The 19543-nt window shown below is 37.0% G+C and overlaps 1 protein-coding gene across 2 annotated transcripts in view; it reads left to right on the plus strand.

The window, feature by feature from the left end:
* The first annotated feature begins 1397 nt into the window (after positions 1-1397).
* The window catches only part of LOC139134785 (potassium voltage-gated channel protein Shal-like), a 108546-nt gene continuing 90400 nt past the window's right edge, over positions 1398-19543 (plus strand). Inside the window, exon 1 of one of the 2 annotated variants that reach the window (XM_070701843.1) lies at positions 1398-3035. In XM_070701843.1, coding sequence (XP_070557944.1) covers positions 1927-3035 — 1109 coding nt within the window. In that variant the 5' untranslated portion in view covers positions 1398-1926. The remainder of the gene's footprint in view (positions 3036-19543) is intronic. The other variant, XM_070701842.1, reaches the window with a different exon arrangement.

The following is a 19543-nucleotide window of genomic DNA, read 5'->3' on the forward strand; positions in this document are numbered from 1 at the left end:
AAATTCACTAGAGGAAATAAAGCTAACAAACAAGAAAAACAATCAACAGAAAATGAGTAAGCGGACAAAGCGAATAAACACATACACCATTCACTGACTCACTACCACAAAGTGAGGAAGACCCCGGCGTGTTCAGGGCCTTGAGGGATAGGCAGGCTTGGCTCACAGGCAAAGCTAACTGAACGCTCAATTGAGTATCATACATCGAGCTGCTGAGAAGGGATGTAGCATGAGTAGTAATCTTACAACTCTGCGGGCCATGTTCATGCTAATCCTAGAAACGGCACGTTTGATTACACGTAAAAAATCATAGTCGCCACGGCTCTGTTACATATCAATAAATTCCATGCATTCATAGTAGACCACATACACACGATGAATCTTCCTGTGCATAAACACTGTGGCATAAAATACGATCCAAGTCACTGCGAGGGACGAGTACGAGAAATCTGCCATAAACTGTTAGAATCTCAGAGTCACACAGGAGAAGAAGTTCCCACGGATGCACCAAGCGGCTGCGCATTATTTCCAATTTGACGCAAACTTCAGGAAAGTTTAGTCAAATCTTTGAAAGATACCGTAGGTACCGTGCAATGCCATGCATGATGCAGCTATTACTTTGAGCTTCGTGTTCGGTGACACGTATCAAAGTGATCCCTACTTGTATACAGGTGAGGACTGCCACACAACTTGTTAACTTACGGAACCAACAAACAATATAAATAATTAATTAGGGGAGATCGTTAGTGTCTGTTGTCGACATAATAATTATCATCCGGCGATTGATTGGAGTACCGTTGAGAAAGGCATTGTCTTAAAACTTTCCGGAGCTGAAACTATAACGGACGGCAGCAGAAAATACATAGGTGGAAAGTTCCAACAAAAAGAGAAACTCCGTTATTTGATCTGAATCAAAACACAAAGAAGAACAGGGCTTTTGTGATACAAGTAAATACAACCAGACAACAGCATGAATTATTAAACCGGAATTGTTGCGGAACATAGCATGCGCATCCGAATAGCATCCGAATGAACTCACAATAAGTTTTCAATGCTAACAACAAACGTAAGATCTCCATTTAGTGCGTAATTTCTTTTCTGAATCATACAGAGGAGACAAGTGAGCAAAAATGGCTCGCAGAATTTGCAACCTCAGGTGAAATTTCCAGCATGCAGTGCACGGCGCGTGCATCGTTATGGAGAATCAGAAGTGTTGTTTTATTTATGATGCAGTAATACGGTAGAAGTGCTGCACACGTAAGACGGGAAGCCAACTATGCAAATGAGGTGTTAATATTGGTTGCAGTTATTTGTACTATATTGTATCGACCAATAACAGACGCGGACAATAACAACAAAGCTCCAAATGATGACACAAGCTCAGTGAAAGTAAGGAGAATTGATAAGCTGGATCACTGTCACTAAACAACGCAAATTGACCTGCTGCGCCACGAAATTCTATTGAAAGCTTTGGTTTCTTTCAGTACACATCAACAAGACTTGTTATTTCCCATCTTAGGTTAGATTTTGCAAAAGTGGTCACAAAACCGCCGTTCGACGACAGTGTCGCTCTCGCCAATGTTACTGGGTTTATTGATATTCCTCCTAAACAGCAGTCGAGTTCATTTTGAACGGGCATTTTAAATTACATGAAGTGCAGAACACGGGCACTACTGCGTCTGCAGCGAGAATAAGTTGATTTGGGGTACAACAATCACCGATGGACCGGTACATAAGACGAAAACCGAGGAGGAGCATCTGGTTTGTGATTTAATTGTCAATCCAGGAAGCAACCCACGAACAAGGTCAGTCGAATGTTGTACAACCTACGAGACACAACGGAAGAAATTTTTAATGTAGGCCGACCGTATACACCGACAACACACGTAGCGGGAATAAGGCCTGATATCTGCAGGGAGTGAAATTATGGCGTCTGTTGCAGCATGGCTTCCGATCGTTCGGGCAGGAGCTGTCGGTTGGGCCCCTGTCTCACCCAACCCCATGCCACCCGTGCCCGTTCAAAATCGCAGGCCGTCGGATGAGAAAATAATGATCAATGTCAGCGGACGATGCTTCGAAACATGGCGACACACGATTGACAAGTACCCTGACACTTTGCTAGGCAGTGACGAGAAAGAGTACTTCTATGATGAAGAAAACAACGAATACTTCTTTGACAGAGATCCAGACATTTTCAGACAAATTCTTAATTTCTACCGAACTGGGAAGATGCATTATCCTAAATTTGAGTGTATAGCCGCGTTTGACGAAGAGCTAGCTTTCTTTGGAATCATGCCTGAAATAATAGGAGACTGTTGTTACGAGGATTACCGCGACCGCAAACGTGATACCAGCGAGCGGATGATAGATGACAGACTGTCAGAAGATGGAGAAACTGACCAATCGTACAGTTTGCGGGAAAAAGTGTGGAGGGCATTTGAAAACCCCCACAGCTCAACAACAGCAGCTCTAGTATTGTATTATGTGACGGGGTTCTTCATTGCAGTTTCTGTCATAGCAAACATCGTTGAAACCGTTCCGTCCGCTGCTCTACCGGGGACTGTCACCATTCTTCCGTATGGAGAGCGGTACGAACTGTCATTCTTTTGCCTGGACACCGCATGTGTGATGATTTTCACTGTTGAATATACTTTACGGCTGTACGCGGCTCCAAATCGCTGCAAATTCATGAGGTCTGTGATGTCCATCATAGATCTTGTGGCCATACTTCCATATTACATTGGACTCTTCGTCAAGGATGAAAATAGCGACCTCAGCGGAGCCTTCGTCACTCTCAGAGTATTCCGTGTTTTTAGGATTTTTAAATTTTCGAGACACTCACAAGGATTGCGAATTTTAGGATATACATTGAAGAGTTGTGCGAGTGAACTTGGGTTCCTTCTGTTCTCCCTATCCATGGCAATTATCATATTTGCCACAATTATGTATTACTTGGAGAAAAACGTAGCCGGCACCAAATTTTACAGTATTCCTGCGGCCTTCTGGTATACTATAGTTACCATGACAACGCTTGGGTAAGTACGCGCTGCGACTAATCCTTTTATCCATGTCACTGAATTTACAGAGTTCAAAACAATGTCAGTAAGTTGGGACTGTTGCGGACCCCACTTCCTGTATTATTTGAATGACATGGAAATCGACATTGCGGCCGTACAGAATGCTGTTGCGTGTACATGTTCCCCTCGTAAAACAGAGCGCTCTGTTGCTAGATGCCTGTAAAATTTACAAGGCGGACGCCTTGAAACGCAACTCTCCCATTGCGTTTCGTATGATATGCACTCCCTTTAATCGGACACCTTCAGGTAACGTTGACTTCCGGGAGTCACCGGATTAACACTTGAAGTTTAACAACGTTACTCCTTCCAAAGATGCATGACACGTAACAGTAATTGCCAGTGGTCACTCCTCCTTTGCAGTATTGCTCTACAGGCGACTTTTGGCCATTTTATTTCTAAAGACGCTGTAATAGACATCATCACCTTGCCCTTTGGCTTATCACTCCCCATGTCTGCCCCCAATTTGTTGTGTAGACAAATTTGGCGCGTGCCCTACATGTATGCGGCGTTGATACACAATGTACATGTGTCTTTCAATTGTTAATCAGACCAGCTACCCATCCCCTGCCTCACGGGTTTCTGTGATGGAGAATGACAGTGGATAATGCTGGGTAATCAGGTTATGTTAGGGTCACCAGTTTTAACTTTCAACATTTTTTCCCTCACTTGTGCGAATGTGAACCAACATAACATAGATTTTTTAGTTGACATATGAATTGTGTGCATAAAGGTTTGTGCTATGTCTTGTACGCATGAATGGGTATATACCCTTGAAGTTCACACTTTCAATTTCATCATAAAGATATCAACATTTCGGTATCAGATATATGAATTGTATGTTTCACTAGACTATAACACAAATCAGCCTGCCATGAGTAGTAAAAATGGCCTAAAATTGCCCATTAGAAACTGAACATTGAATTGTACGCATGTAATTTTAGTCCATTAGGCTAAACTGGCAATGTGTACAATTGTCATCAGGCCGTTTCCAAATTTACAAACTGAAAGCAAGCATTCCAGGCTGCATCTGCACCATCATTTTCAGTCATTATTTGACAATCCCAGCGTTATGTTAATTATTCTACTGTTTCCAATTTCTGTTTTCTCAGTTTACCATAATTTTGTTTTTATTGGTATCTGCTTGGTAGAAAGCACTTTCAGAGGCCACCTTGAAAAAAATGAAATGATTCAGTTTTATGTTGTCATCAGAAATAAAAAGACATGGGTTGTAAGTCGAAGCATAATGCAAATCATAATCATGAGTTTTTCCAAAAGTTGATGTTATTGAGTAAAATTTTTATGTGGCGTGTTTTACATGTTTGCAATATGCATCTTTATTTTTTTCACTGTTTGACCCTACAAACTACCACCAATAGCTTCACTTTGGGTGAAGACTTATTATAGGCGACCAAGTCATACTGCCACACCATAGGGACAGTCCATGTTGACGTACATCGTCACTCAGGTTTTGGATATAAACTGTCACAGTTGCAATAGCTGGACTTTTACCCGACGAATTCAGCAAAACTAACACTAAAAGCAGGGAAACTTCAATATTTCCCAGGTCAGATTTGCTAGCACACTGATTCAGAATTGAAAAGTCCAATGACCTGAGGGTAAAATAATTGCTTGCATACCACAAGCTTGACACATGCACACCTGATTATCAACTTTCTGTATGGTTTCTGCACATAATGGTCTTTGCATTACATTGTATTGGATTTTTCCAGAAAGCACTTCAGTTGTAAGTTTCATGAAAGTCTATAATTTTAGAAAGAAGCTCATTGAATGTGGACCCTACAAAACCCATAATTTCAAAACTGCTGACATGGCACTTTGTCTTATACCTACTACATACATTGCCTTCTATATTGTTAATATTTAATAATTTAATAGCAGTGAGGTATCTTTTAATGATGCATACCAAAGATAGTACTGTAAATGTCATTGTCCATCTGAAGAAAATGAGGATACTTTCAACTCTGCTTTAAATGTACGTTTCAGCCTTGCACTATAGTACTTCCCAGGGCTTTAATACACTTGGGACCAAGTTTAAAAACATGATTGAAATAACGAACATTTTAGCTTCATATTACATATGATGACTGGGTTGATCAAATATTCTTCTTGACAGCAGTTCTTTGATTTCTTAAAATTTTGTATAATGACTGCTAATTGTCAGTAGTCTATTCTACTGAATTTCATGTGTATTTTGTTATAACTGGGAACAATATATGACAATATATGTATTGAGCTAGATAAAGCTCTGTATACTAGGAATGACGTTTTTTTAATTGTGCTAGCTTGTGATTTGCAACATCATACTGAAGTATCTCAAACATCCTTGAAAAGCAGACCAGCCATCCATACAAATATTTTGACTTTAAATCCCCAAAGCAAGCCTGCAATTCAAATCAGGGTCTGAATGTAAAAACAGATGTGAGAACAGTAATATTGAATGAAACTTCATACCTCCACATACTTTAGAATCTAACCACTGAGTTGATTGGTAGAATGGGTATGCCATCTATAAACACTGTACATGTATGCCCTCGGTGAAGCTGCCGTGATGGAAGTGTGACATCTGATAGGACACAATATGAATACATCAGTTGCTGTGCTCCTAACCAAACAGATACAAGACTTTTGTCTTTATCCAAAAGTTTACACTCTTTCAGTTAGTGGGAAAGCCTTTAAAAATGTGATTATCCATGTGAAAAACTAAAAAAAAAATCTGTAGAGAAAAAATGTGATGAGAATGTAAAAATGGTTCTTCAAGAAAAAATAAATGCATGTTACGTGGAAGGCTTCTCTTTCAACAGATATTTAGCCTTAAAATATGCATGTCAAGCTGAACAATCATTGTCAAATGCAGTTTTTCATCTTGTGAAGTTGTCCTACTTCAATTGATCAAAGTAGGACAATCATTATTTAGGTTACAAGAAACTCTATGTGGATTTTAGCCATTTTGTTTATGTATATCAAAGTTCATATTGATTGTTGATTATCATGGTATTTGGTTGCATAGGGCTGAAAGTATTAGATGGTTTGAATGAGTAACTACGGGGTCACAGTCATGGATAATTAAAATATCCCCAAAACAACTGAAACATCCTCATTTATACCAATGTACTATGTGTTGCAGTGTGCAAAATTTGATCTTACATTTGAGTAAGGTGTAATTAATAATATTAAAGTAGATAATCATGTTACTAGGCTATTCTTCATTCATTTCAAAGTATATGGCAATTTTTGATAACACAGTGTTCTGCTCATTGCATTTTATTTAAGTTTTTAGGGGTGTAAAATAGATACGCCCAGAGTAAAGGTGCGTGCAGGGTTGCAGTGCGGAAACTTCAAATCATATTTTCCCCCATATTTTTGCTATCATACATGGGAAGGAGTTAAGGTCGAATGCCAACTCTCCCCCTCATGAATGTAGTTTCACAACTTTATGCTAATGTACACAGTAGATGAAGATAATTATCAACAGTTCTCTCACAACCAACTGAGCAAGATGTTTAGCAGTGGTTTGCCTCTGCAGGTAGGGGAGTGCTTGTGTGAATTACTTATCCACATACTTACTGTTTGGAGCATGGGTTGATGGAGAGAGCCTAGAAGGTATTTCATGTGACGCCATCATGAATTATAATTTTCCTGATTACTTTTGTTTTGGCTTTGTCATGTTATATATTTACAAACAACTTTCAAGCTGCAAGTACCGGCATATGTAAACAAGAATTAGTTCAACAGATGGGTCTAAATCCCTAAAGATACTAGTAAAATGAACTGAAATTCTCTCTCAAACCTTGTCCACGTTGCATTAAGTAAATAATTAATGTTAGTATTTTCGACACATGGCAGAATAATTGTAGTAAAGTGTTATGCTGGCTGTCCATTGAAGATTAACCTTTAATATTTCTTAAAATCAAAAAATGAAGAGAAATTTTTTTGGGAAGTCCCTATTAAGGTCTGCTGATGTACACATTAGGGAGAATGATATTTGGTGATGTACATCGTGTCTACATTTTCCTTCTTCCCAGATATTTTTAGTTGACAATTTATAATGTGTGTATGCTTCTTTGTTGTAACATCAACGTTCAGAATTTATTTTTAGTTTGGCAACATTTGGATCATGTATTATTGTAAACAGTTTTGATGTAAATTGGTCCGCCTCCGAATGTAGCACAGAAAAAGATGGCACCAGAACTTGCACACTTGTGTTCATTGTAATGTAGTCCACAGTAATAAGCATGACTTTAAAACTTGCATCATTTCAAAGTCCTCTCATTAGTGAAAAGTATGTTGACGAGATGTGTTGTTAAAAAAGAATTCCAAACTCACTGTGTCCCATTTGCCAGTCAACATAATGTTGTATAGAAGCCTATAGATGACGTGTATTGCACTAATTTGTATTGCGTTCACGTATCCTTTCCTGTATGCAAAATATTTGATGAGCAGAAACATAAATTTTTTAATCAAACAATAAATATTTAATTATCTGTTTCCATAAAAATTTACTTGCATTCTCTGTTATTCAAGTTCTTGTATCATTGTCATAAATACTCCTGGTAGTGCTTTTAGAGTTTCGGCTACTGTAAATGTGTAATCATGAGTGTTACTGTGGTGATTGGTTGTTTTGCTATACTGTTTCGTGGAAAGTGGAATAAACAAGTAGAAATGGGCTGAACTATATGAAAACTGTCAAATCACGATGAAATTTTCTCTGAAAATCCACATTCTATCTCTGGCATTGGGCTTCACTTTTTACTGCAGAACAGCTTGAATTTGATAATTTAGAGAGGCGTGTGTAAATATCACCCTTGAAAGGCATTTTAGAAATCTAAGAGTTTAACCCTTTTCCTGCCAGACAGTATTAAGACTATTACTTCCCCCATCAGCCAAGTCAGTAAAAGCGGATTGAGCCAAAACATGACGTATTTTCACCCGCTTGGCTTGGCATGTTATAGCATCTTTAGTCCAAAAAAAATCAAGTTTACAGTATTTATGTTTTCAACAGCCTTCAAATGTACAGTATTATGTTAAAATACACCATATGGAATATGTTGTGTTTCATTAATTTTAACCATCTTGACCTGGTGGTGAAATATGGACTTGGCAGGAAAGGGGTAATGACCACGTTAGGTGTCAGAGAAATTCCCTACTGCTTACAGTTTCAACTGTAGTAAAAATTTTTAATTAGCTTTGATGTGTATGGACAAAACGCATCCGGAGTACTTACTTGTATGAAAGTACCCATATTTAGTGAAAGAAGGGAATAAGACTGGTTTTTTTTACAATTTTGCATGCTTTTTTCCATGCAGTCAATCAGTAAATGTAGTGTGATCCACCATTTGGGGCATATGCAACATGAACATGTACTGCAACCTTTTCATTGGCCTCCGAGGCATTGTTACAATTTAAACTGACACATACCATATCAGTGTATTTGTGTTGTCAAGTGGTATGTCAGCTCTCCTTGCTAAACCAAGTTCAATCCACATCTAAATGTTGACTTTTTCAAAAGGACCATACATGGACAGAACAGAAACAACAACTTTCACCTTTACTTCACCTCGAGTTTCATTCTTTTTCCATCTTTTTGAAGATATTTATGATATTACTAGAGGACCCCTGTATTTAGCAATGCTCATAGATTTTTGTGACAATATTAAATTTTACAGAGTGCTTGTAAACTTTGATCATATTTGATTTGACACCAATATTGCAAACAAGTGGCATTATTGCTTGTAAATCATTTGACTGAACTGGACTGAATTTTTTACTAGCCTGCACACATGGCTTGTTTATGATTTCAGGAACCTACATGTAGATAATTGATTTACTTCAGACTTGAAAATAGCATATGTACGCGTACGCACATACCAGTGAGGTCGTTTGCCAATTTGGGAAGTATAACTGGTATCCATCTTTGAACAGTTTGCATAATTTCGAAGCCTTGATGAACAAGCAAATCAATTTGAAGCCCAATTTGCATAATTCCATGCCAATGGCTGATCATTAGCAGGAAATGGATAGCTGATAAATATTTGCATAACGTCTACAGTAATAACCAATAGGGATTTGGAGTAAGCAATATGTGTACTCATGCACTACATGCAGAATTTTAAAAGCAAATTTTTTGACAATCATTACTAAAGTACTGCGAAGTCTTTCGTTAATTTAAATGTAAGGTGGGCATTGATCATTTGAACTCTGACCCTGTAAAGCAAATTAAATATGTGGCACGTAGGGTAATTTGTTGATGAGTGTGCAATGGTTGTTTTCAGACTTGATTATACCAATGTAAAATCATACCTACCATGTGTCTGATTAATTAAACCCTGTTACTATTTGCACCTCTGTGAGGTTCACTGATTCTGTTGCTGTCATGGTGTACCTGTACAATACCCTACAACAGGCAGCATGGAGGTGAATGAGTTACAACACAAATAACAAATTAAACATAATCCGTGATTTGAAATAGTGAAAGAGCCACAAGCTCAGACAGCACCAGATACAATGAAACTATAGATACAGTTGATGCCCATCAATAATTGTGAAAAGCTTGCTGCCTGCAGTGTTGATCAAATCTTACAATCATAGTCAAGGTAAATGTTGTTGCCCTCATGTTAATTACAAAGATATTTCAGTGTTAAACCCATAGATGTAAAACTACCAGATTGTGGTCATTTTGACACTCTATACACTTCCTTATAATGTTCCCATCAGCTGAGAAAGCCTTTATTACAGCTCCTCATCAGCAAGTAAATTTTTTTGCATTCCTTTTTATGTTGCAATGGTGTTCTTTTATGTCTAAGTTTGGCGAAGATAATCAAAAGTTTAATTATATACAGTTACGAAAAAAGGTCTAATAGTATATAATTCTACAGCTATCAATGTGTCAATTACTACTGATTATGAAACTGTAATCAATAGATTTTCATTGTTTTCTGAGGAGGTAGATATCAGAGTTCTCCCAGGGAATTCCTGATAGCATAGTGGCTAATTTGCATAACAATATGAAATATTATGTTAATAAATTTCTATTGTTTTACTAGATTTAAGAGCAGTGGCCACTTATGCTTTAATTGCTCTGGGAAAAATACTGTGATATTATTTATAATTTTTAGCTCACATTTGGTACCGAAGAGGGCTTATTTGGTAGGTTTGTGGCATCTGTGTATGTATGTATGTCAGTATGTGCAGATGTATGTCTGTCCACATCAATTACTCCTAAACCACAACACTTACTATCTTAGTATTTGGTTTACAGGTGCATCTAGGGGATGGAGATGTGAATTTGTTCAAAAGAACATGTCATTGTCAAAAATATGCAAATTAGGTAAAAAAAAGGGGAAAATCCAGCAAATTGCTAGAACTCTGTAACTACAGACCAGATTTTGTTGAAACTTGGTATGCAGGTTCTTTATGGTGAGATTAGTCAGATTTGTTCAAATTTTGGTGAAATTTTAGTAGTTGTATTTTTGGTGCAATTTTCCCCATTTTTGGTCAAAAAATCTTCTCTGAAAGCACTTGTCCCATTGTCTTGAAACTAAGTGTGCATGATCCTAGGGTTGGCCAATGTCAGATTTGTTCAAATTGTGGTGAAATTTTTCATATTTGTATTTTTTGGATAATTTATTCCATTTTTGGTCAAAAAATAATTTCTCCCAACTTGTTGAATTGCTTTGAAATTTGATACTCTTAACCCTAGGGTTGTCTTCTGTTGGATGTGTAAAAATTGTGTAAAAATTATTATTTTTGTGTTTGTGTTTTTTGTGGGCGTTTTTTTGCATTTTTGGTCAAAAAATCATTTTCTCTGAATTAACTACTCTGATTGCTTTGAAACTTGGTATAAGAAAACCTTAGTTGAGTCTTTAAATTGTGGTGAAATATTCATATTTGTATTTTTTGGGCGATTTTCCCCATTTTTGGGTCAAAAAATTATTTTCTCAGAAATTGCTTGTCTGATTGCTTTGAAACTTGGTATGCATGTTCCGAGGGGTAAACTTCAGTATACTCACTCTGGTGTGCCACATCGAAACAAATGTGAGCCCAATATCATTGACGCTATGTTTGTGGATTTGTGAAAACATCCCAAGCTGTTTATACCTTTTATTTTTGGTGTTCAGGGGCATGTAATTACATATCAATGAAATGAACAAGTCATCAAATACTGTTGTTGCATGACAAGCTATAAAGGTGTACACTGCCTGTACTCTACCAACTGATCAAAAAAACTTGCATGAATGTTTTGACACTAGATTCTATGGCAAGTCGATAAAGATTATTCACATATTTACCGAGTCAAAAGAGTCCCATCAGAAAGGTGAGCTTGGTATATTTATATTCAGTACCACCAAATATATATAAATATATATCACATGTACATCCAATACAACGATATGCCAGCATTGAGATATCCAGGGCAGGATGGATTTTCATCTCATTTAGAATATCAATTGTTCTATTTTGAGTACCAATGCAAACCTCCTACGTGTGTAAAATATGCCTTCAAAGGACACTACACCATATGTTGTAGGTGTCATTATATTGACATCTAAATACTCAAGCAATAATGTACCCCCTACCGGCCCATAATGGACACAAGCAAACTCTCAATGACATAATGTACATGGCGAACCTGAGTACGTTATGGAGTGCAAAGATTGCCTTAGTCCTTTACGGGCCACAAGGGGATACATTGTTGCTATTATTTTCTAGTTTTGGCAGTGCCAGTGAAGTTGTAGATACAGGAAACATCTGGGGCCACAATACTGGATAATGGGATAAGTAATAATCTGGGGAATGACGTCATTAAATTCACTGGTATTAACAAAACGGTATGATACTTGCCAATAATGTCAAAATTCACAACCTTCATTCACCATGTAGAGGGGCTGAATATCTTTACTCTGTTTTGTTTATTATGAATGACATCACAATGTACTTAGAGTTGCATCGTTATGCTGAACTTTATCTGGGACCATAAACAGAGAGAGACATGTCTGTGATACTACTAGTATTATTGGAGAGAGGTTGGTTGAAGCGTGAGCAACTGTCTGTGTCCGTCTATCCATGCTGCAGGTGAAGAGTATTGACAGTATTCTGAGGACACGCCCACTTTTGTGTTGGCCCTGTGACTGCTCATTCATTTCTCCTCCCCCTCCTCTGGCTGGTTGGAATGGAAAATTAAAACAATGAGTGTATTCAGTAGACACTTTCATTTAAATGCACTAATGTATATTCATTTATTTTACTAATACTTTGCAAAAAACATGTCGTAATGTGTGGAGAATGGATATGTCATAATGTGTATTGTATAGTACTTACAGGATCTTTTAAAACCTTGTCCATATACATGTACGGGTATTGTAGTTTTGCTGCTATAAGAAACTGCATGAGTGAGAGGTTATTTAAGTGTGATTAGAAGGGAAAATTCCTTTGAAATACCTCAAAGTTTACTGAGAGATACTTGTATGGCCCATCAGCTTTTGTAGTCAGCTGTGACAGATGTGTTGCAAGCTTCTCCGTACATATTATAACCCCCATTTTTTTCTGTCCTAACTTCTAGCATGTAACTTCATAACATTTTATGACCGGTTTTGTGTGATGTGTGATCACTTTTTGACATTTCATTGTCACAGTTTAAAGCTATGTACGATGCCTATCCAAATTTATGGTTTAAAGGTTCAATGGTTCAGGTGAACTAATTCAGTTCCCAGATTTGTACTTCCAGAGTACATGCTGTGCATGCATTTTTCATCTCCTTAAGGAAGTGTGTGCCTCACAATTGAGAGCCTTAAACTTTTGTTCAAACTTTCTTCAATGAAACTTTCAACCCTTTTCTTAATAAAATGAGATGGAGTCATTGTGCATATTTTGGTACTAGAGAAACAAATTACCTTGTAACATTTCATGATATTTGATATTCAAAATGGCCACCATCTCTTTGTGAACTCTATGTGGGAAAATAAAATTTTCGATTTTCAAAAAAATTTAAGATGGTGAAAACTTTACTCACTCCAAAAGCTTCAAAATGAGCCCCCACCAGCGGGTAGATCAGGATTGTGACACATTTTGAGAGTTCAAATATGTTTTTCCAAGGTTTGTTCATCCTTAAATTTAGTATGCTATACGACACATCAATGATAGTGGCTCTGTATTTCCTGGAATGACATACCCCCATTTTGGTATAGGAATATCATAGTTCAGCTGGTAGTTCAAACTGTGAGAAAAAAATGTGATACGATATATTTCACATGGACAACAGCCAGAAAGAGTGCAGCTGTTACTTACATAACAACCTAAAATATATGAACTACTCAAGAATGTAGAAATGTAGGCCATTCAAAGTTGGTGGACATGTCAGCCTGCATTCCTGTTTGCGTATTGTAGTTACCAATGTGGTGTAATGCATGGCTCATGTATAACTCTTGGTAGATGTAAACCATGCCCATATCTCATTTTTGGAAGAAGTTGACGGTGTCCCGAGACTTCAGACAAGTAATTTTGCTCTCATGTGAAGGAGGAAAGAAAGAAATTTCACCTGGAATTCCTTTCTGTACATAATTGATGTGTATTTGTATGTCATCTTTAGCCAGTACAAAAGAGGAATTTCGCGAGAGAAATTTGATGAAAGTGATGCTATGTTTACCTAAGGTGGTACATGTACAAAATGCAATGCAAACTGAAACCCCAAAACATGCATTTTAACAGGTGAGCCAGGATCAAGTCTGGGAACCAATTTTCGACTTTGAAACAGAGCGGCATCACTTTCAACAAACTTCTCCTCTGAAATTCTTGTAATAATATTGCAATAGATAAGTGTAAAGTTTGAAACATCAGATTTAGAAATTGCAATGATGAATTCTCTCGGCAGAAGTTCCCCATGGAGCAACAATATTTTTGTTGCAACAAAATACCATGTTTAATCCCAACTAGAATGTTGAATTTTGAAATACTGATATACAATTGTTATGATTGTATTCTCATTGTTGATACATTTATTTATGGGTAATGTGAAACCAAGATTTTTTGTAATTGGATTGTTGCAGGACGCTAGAGCCTACCGATACATGTATCAAAACACCCTTGAAGTAATATGGAATCTGAAATGAACAGGATATGACCAAACAACATGATCTGGCAAAAATAATTGCAGAAATTTACCTCTCGCTGTGCGGCATAATTAGTTAATATCTGCTTCTAATAAAAGTGTATTAGTTTGGCATTCTTGAGTCCATTATTGCTCACCAAAGAATACTCCCCACTGTCAAGTAATTGTTCTACAATAGGAATCATTTAAACCGCAGACCACAAATGTACACGTAGGCTGATTGTTTTCAGAAAGCATGCTGTTTAGCCAGAGATCGAAACATCACATACATGTACATGTACCTTGCTGCATACCTTGCTGCAGTTTAACGCAAACACAGGCACGAGATGCACATGATTTTTCCAACAATTTTGCGGATGGACCCACTAGACTTGATGTGTTTGGCTCACCGCATTTTGATGCAGTTTATTGAGTAAGTGGGAAGACCATTGCATAACTGTTTTAAACTTTGTGCACAAGGGAGTCACTGCCAATAAAAGCCATCAACGTGTGAACCTTATCCAATGTTACCCATACCCGGTATGCTAGTTTGATGAAGATACTGCATCAGTACATTACTTTTAATTATTCCATTCAATACGAGATTCTTTCAAAAACTCCAAATGGAAAGCAGTTAGTACCCTGTCCCTGATACTGGACTCAACACATTTTGGTATGCAAAGTTCGTAATGTACATTCATTATGTATGCAACTCGGCATGTACCAGTATCACTAATCAGCTGACAAATATTTTTGCATAATGGTACTACGCCCGAAAATTTAATCATGCAACTCAGCAGGATTTCAATAGATGTTTGAGCGAAAGCATTTATCTACACACAGAGCCTTAAATATTCAATCTTTTGAAATATGTGGTGAAAATTAAATTTTTATGTCCAATTTCAGGTCTGTACCAATGTGTCACTCACATCTATTAGAAGTGAAATAAGATATTAAAGCCTTTCTTACATTTTCATCTTCTATAGAAGTTAATATAGGGAATAATATGCATGTTTACGTAAAATTTATGCAGTGTGTAATTGTCTGCAGGTTTTATTTTTGATATTTATATCGTTGTAATATCTTAACAGTACTGATCAATTATTTGCATTTAGAAAATGGAAATGTAAAACTGCAAACCATTCCCTTTTGAATTAAAAACGAAAATCAGGGGTTACTGTGCAAATTTTGGTTCAAGAGATAATTACCTGATTCAGATACTTGAAATTCAAACAGTGGCTGCCATCTTTTTGTTAACACAACAGGGAAAATTTGATTTTTGAATTTCACTATAATAAGGTGGTGTTAACTTTATTTACACTATGAGCTTCAAAATAAGCCGTACAAGTGGCAGACCAAAAGAGTGTTGGAAAACTTTGAGAGTCCGAAGTGTCCCTCAGGCACATTCTAGCTTTAATTGATAAACAACACAAGTCTTCTGGATCAAGACCTGGAGGAAAGTAAAAATGAAAACTCACATATTACTCTAGAAACTTGATTAACCATATACTGTCGCTTGGTAAGAGACTTGAAATTAATGGATCTTTTAAAGTGCAAGTGAAAAAGGAGGGAACTAGAAACTGTAGTCATTGGGATATTGGGATCAGCAGACGTGTGTATGTCAGATGGGAGCATGGCTGATTTGACTTACAGGTCATGAGGGTACTAACTCTCAAGGCTTGCCTAATAGCCATAAGCCTCTTAGGAAAATTGCTTGTGTTGGCTTTCATCCTGCAAGATTTATGCTGTAAGCCATCTCATGAGTCAGATGTGGGAAGTTTGGTGGTGTCTTGCCCAAAGTAATTAGGAAAGAAGATGGTGGTGACTCCAACACGCAAACAATTCATGAAATATGAATATTTATTCAATGAAATTATGTAATGTAATCGCAGTATTCATACCTCAAATTGAAACACCACCCTCATATACAGGTATGGTATCATTGGTATTAAATTCAGACATTTCATCCTGGCACCTGAGTGTATTGCAGTCTCAATGGTAATTTAATATCATGGTGTATACCAGTTTGTTTCACAGCCAGGCTGCATACACATATTTACTTTCATACACTGTTACATGATGAACATTGCTTCTAGTTTTCATGGAATCACTCATAATGTGAATTCTAATCTGCAATATATGTAACCATTAGTCAGTGTATTATTGGTGATAATACTATGTCATTGATTGAGTCTTACTTACAGTCGCCGTCAGAAATCTCAGTCACTTATAGCACTAAAGCAGGGAGCGAACATTCCCAATCATCATTGTACAATTTTATTGTACATGTTGTTTATCAAAATGTAGTCTACTGCATCTTTTGGTAATGTCCGTTCATTTTTCATGATGCGCATAATGCCCATCATGATAAAATGATGTGAAATCTTGAAAATCGTCTATTTTTTACTTGAATTTTGCGTTTTCAGTATATGGCTTGAGCATCCTCCACATGGGTTTAATTGGCATGTTGGTATAGCGTATCATACACCATGAGAAATACCTTTGAAAACTGATGACGTTCTTGTGTTCAGCAAGGTCATCATGTATTATTACAATAATCCATCCATGGAGGTGATAGGCGAATTTGAAAAATTGCAGCCAATTTCACTTGACCTCATTGGTACAGTGTCAGGTTTACACACAGTGTACTTGGAACCCACAATGTATTTATATCTAACACAAACAACAGAGATATCGTCAGAAATAATTACGCCTACAGCAGGCACACTTTAGATTAGAGATGGACACGTCATGTCAGAAGAGAGTTAAGTTTTCAAGAAATGACAAACACTGGTCTACCAACTGTAAGTTGTATGAGATGGCTTCACTTCCATGAGATTTTGTTTTGCGTGTTAGGTAAACACATTGTGAATTCCATACAGTTATTAAAAATTGCATATACAAGAGACCATATGAGTGAGGTCTAGTGAAATCTGCTTCGATTGCTCCTTCTGAATGTATGACAGGGATTGTACATTGCTGACATGATGTCAGTTTCATTATATCGAAAGGTCTAGTCAAGGTAATGATGTCAATGCCATGTCAATGTATTGGTCTATGTAATCATGAAGAAAATATTTTACCGCAATTTCAGAGATTTTTTGAAAACATAATTTTTTCAGCAAGGACTTAAATTTGCGTTGCATCATCTGACCATGGATGGAGCACAGGAACCTTGTAGGGGATAATGAATTGTGTTTCATAATAATACATGGATCTTTTTTACTCAGACCTTAGAAATATTAAATTTACTTAATCCATGTACATATTTTGTGTATTTTTGATGATGTGAAAGGAAAAGAACAATGTGACCTTTATAGTGTTGTTTAATTATTCAATACTCATGTATGAATATTTAATGAGTCACAAATAGTATACTAAGTCAGTGCTTCAAAGTTAAAGACCTCTAGTAGACTATAGAGATCTATCCAAATGACCTTTGTATTGGACAATGTTGAGGTTAAGGATCTGCTGGCTATGAGCAGTTTAAGGAAATCATATAATTTTTGTAGTGAGGATTTTTTGCAGCAAAGAACTAATAGCATGCAGTTTATATGCAGTCTGTGTGCACGATGATGTGACAAAATGCAAATATATATGACAGAAGTAATATGTCATTTGCATTTCATCATACAACTATATATAGTCAAGCGTCGTGTATGGCAGCTTTCTATAACATGAAAGGTTTTAATACGTCATATCTGCAACTGTATCATATGTTTTCAAAAAGTCAAAGAGTCACCTACATTAATCAACATTAAAAATGGTAAATTTTCACTCCTTTTGAAATATTGCAAGTGTTCCATGTCAGTCGAAAACCACCGGTATCAATGTTCCTCTTAATGACGTTGTATGCATGTGCAGTAAACTAATGGCCTTCTCAAGGTATATTTTTGTTTAATTTTGAAAAACTAAAATGCCACCAGAAGTAAAGGAATCATAAACGTTTTATTTCCAACTGAACCATTGCGGTAGCCCTCACTGGAATCAGGCTGGACATAGTGTTACATGCATCTCTGTGTAAGGTATTGTATGTTCATGTATGTGAAGAACATCTATTACACGAATCTGGTCTTTGCCCGAAGCGTTAATATGTTTCAGTGTACAGTACATTACCTCCAAAGGACACAGACTTGAGCTCTTACTTTTCAGCAAATAAATTTTACACAAGTTTTGTGTGTAAAAACATTACTGATGCAAAAAGAAAATGCACAATTTTGCATATACATTTGCATACTGTTTTCATTGTCTATTGTCATAAATTTACCATGATGATAGATAAAGGTACTAAACAATGTGTTTCAGATATTTTGTATGAGCAACAGTTTTCTCATTAAAAATCACTCACGGCCCAAGCTTCAATAACAGATACTTCAAACAGAAAATCAGATAACAAGCAAAGGTACATTGTGTCACGTAGTGGAATGTTGATTTGTTTCATATCTTTCAGAGAGGAGCACAGAATTTGTTATTTTTCACTTGTCAGATTACGATTGAAAAATTTCAGAGTAAGCAATTAACTAATAATATCTTGACCAAGCGTATCATTGTAGAACCTGTGCTTTAGTATGAACCACCTCTGAGTCCCATTTAATGAGCTTTGCAATTTACTTATTAGTCCCCATGGACACCGTCCGGGGGGACTTATAGGTTTGGTCATGTCCGTGCGTGTGCGTGCGTGCGTGCGTGTGTCTGTGCGTCCGTCCGTCCGTCCGTTCACGCAGATATCTTAGAGATGCCTGAAGCGATTTCATTCAAACTTGGTACAAGGATTACTTCATATGTCATACAGATGCACGTCGATTTGTTTTGTGATACGATCCAATATGGCAGCCAGGCGGCCATTTTATTATGATTTTTTCATATACAGAGCCATAATTCAGGCATGTTTCAACTGATTTTATTCAAAGTTGGTACAAGGACATCGACCAATGTCATAGATATGCACGTCAATTCATTTTGTGATATGATCCAATATGGCCGCCAGGCGGCCTATTGGAAGAGAGCTTTGACACCACAGATGCCATTGAACTGTATCACTGTCAGTCCAGGGTTCATCATTGCTTTGTTGTATCTTATGGGTTATTGCTGTGCTGCTCCTATATGTGGGGATATATCTGTGATCAAGCATCTTTCTTTTATTCTCATCATGTTCATTTTCCCTGTCTCTGCAAAATTGAACCGTTGTTCAATATCTGATCAAGCTACATGTAGATATCAAGAATGCTTTGCCTAGTATATCTTCTGTAGTGTGTATGTAGTTGACTTGTATTATTTTGGATCTGTGCAACATTTTGCATGAGTCTGCTTCGATTGAAGCACTGAAGTTTCCTTTTACATCGGAATACGCAATCGGGCAGGCAGG

This window comes from Ptychodera flava, chromosome 6 (genome assembly GCF_041260155.1).
Source record: "Ptychodera flava strain L36383 chromosome 6, AS_Pfla_20210202, whole genome shotgun sequence".
Lineage (NCBI taxonomy): Eukaryota > Metazoa > Hemichordata > Enteropneusta > Ptychoderidae > Ptychodera > Ptychodera flava.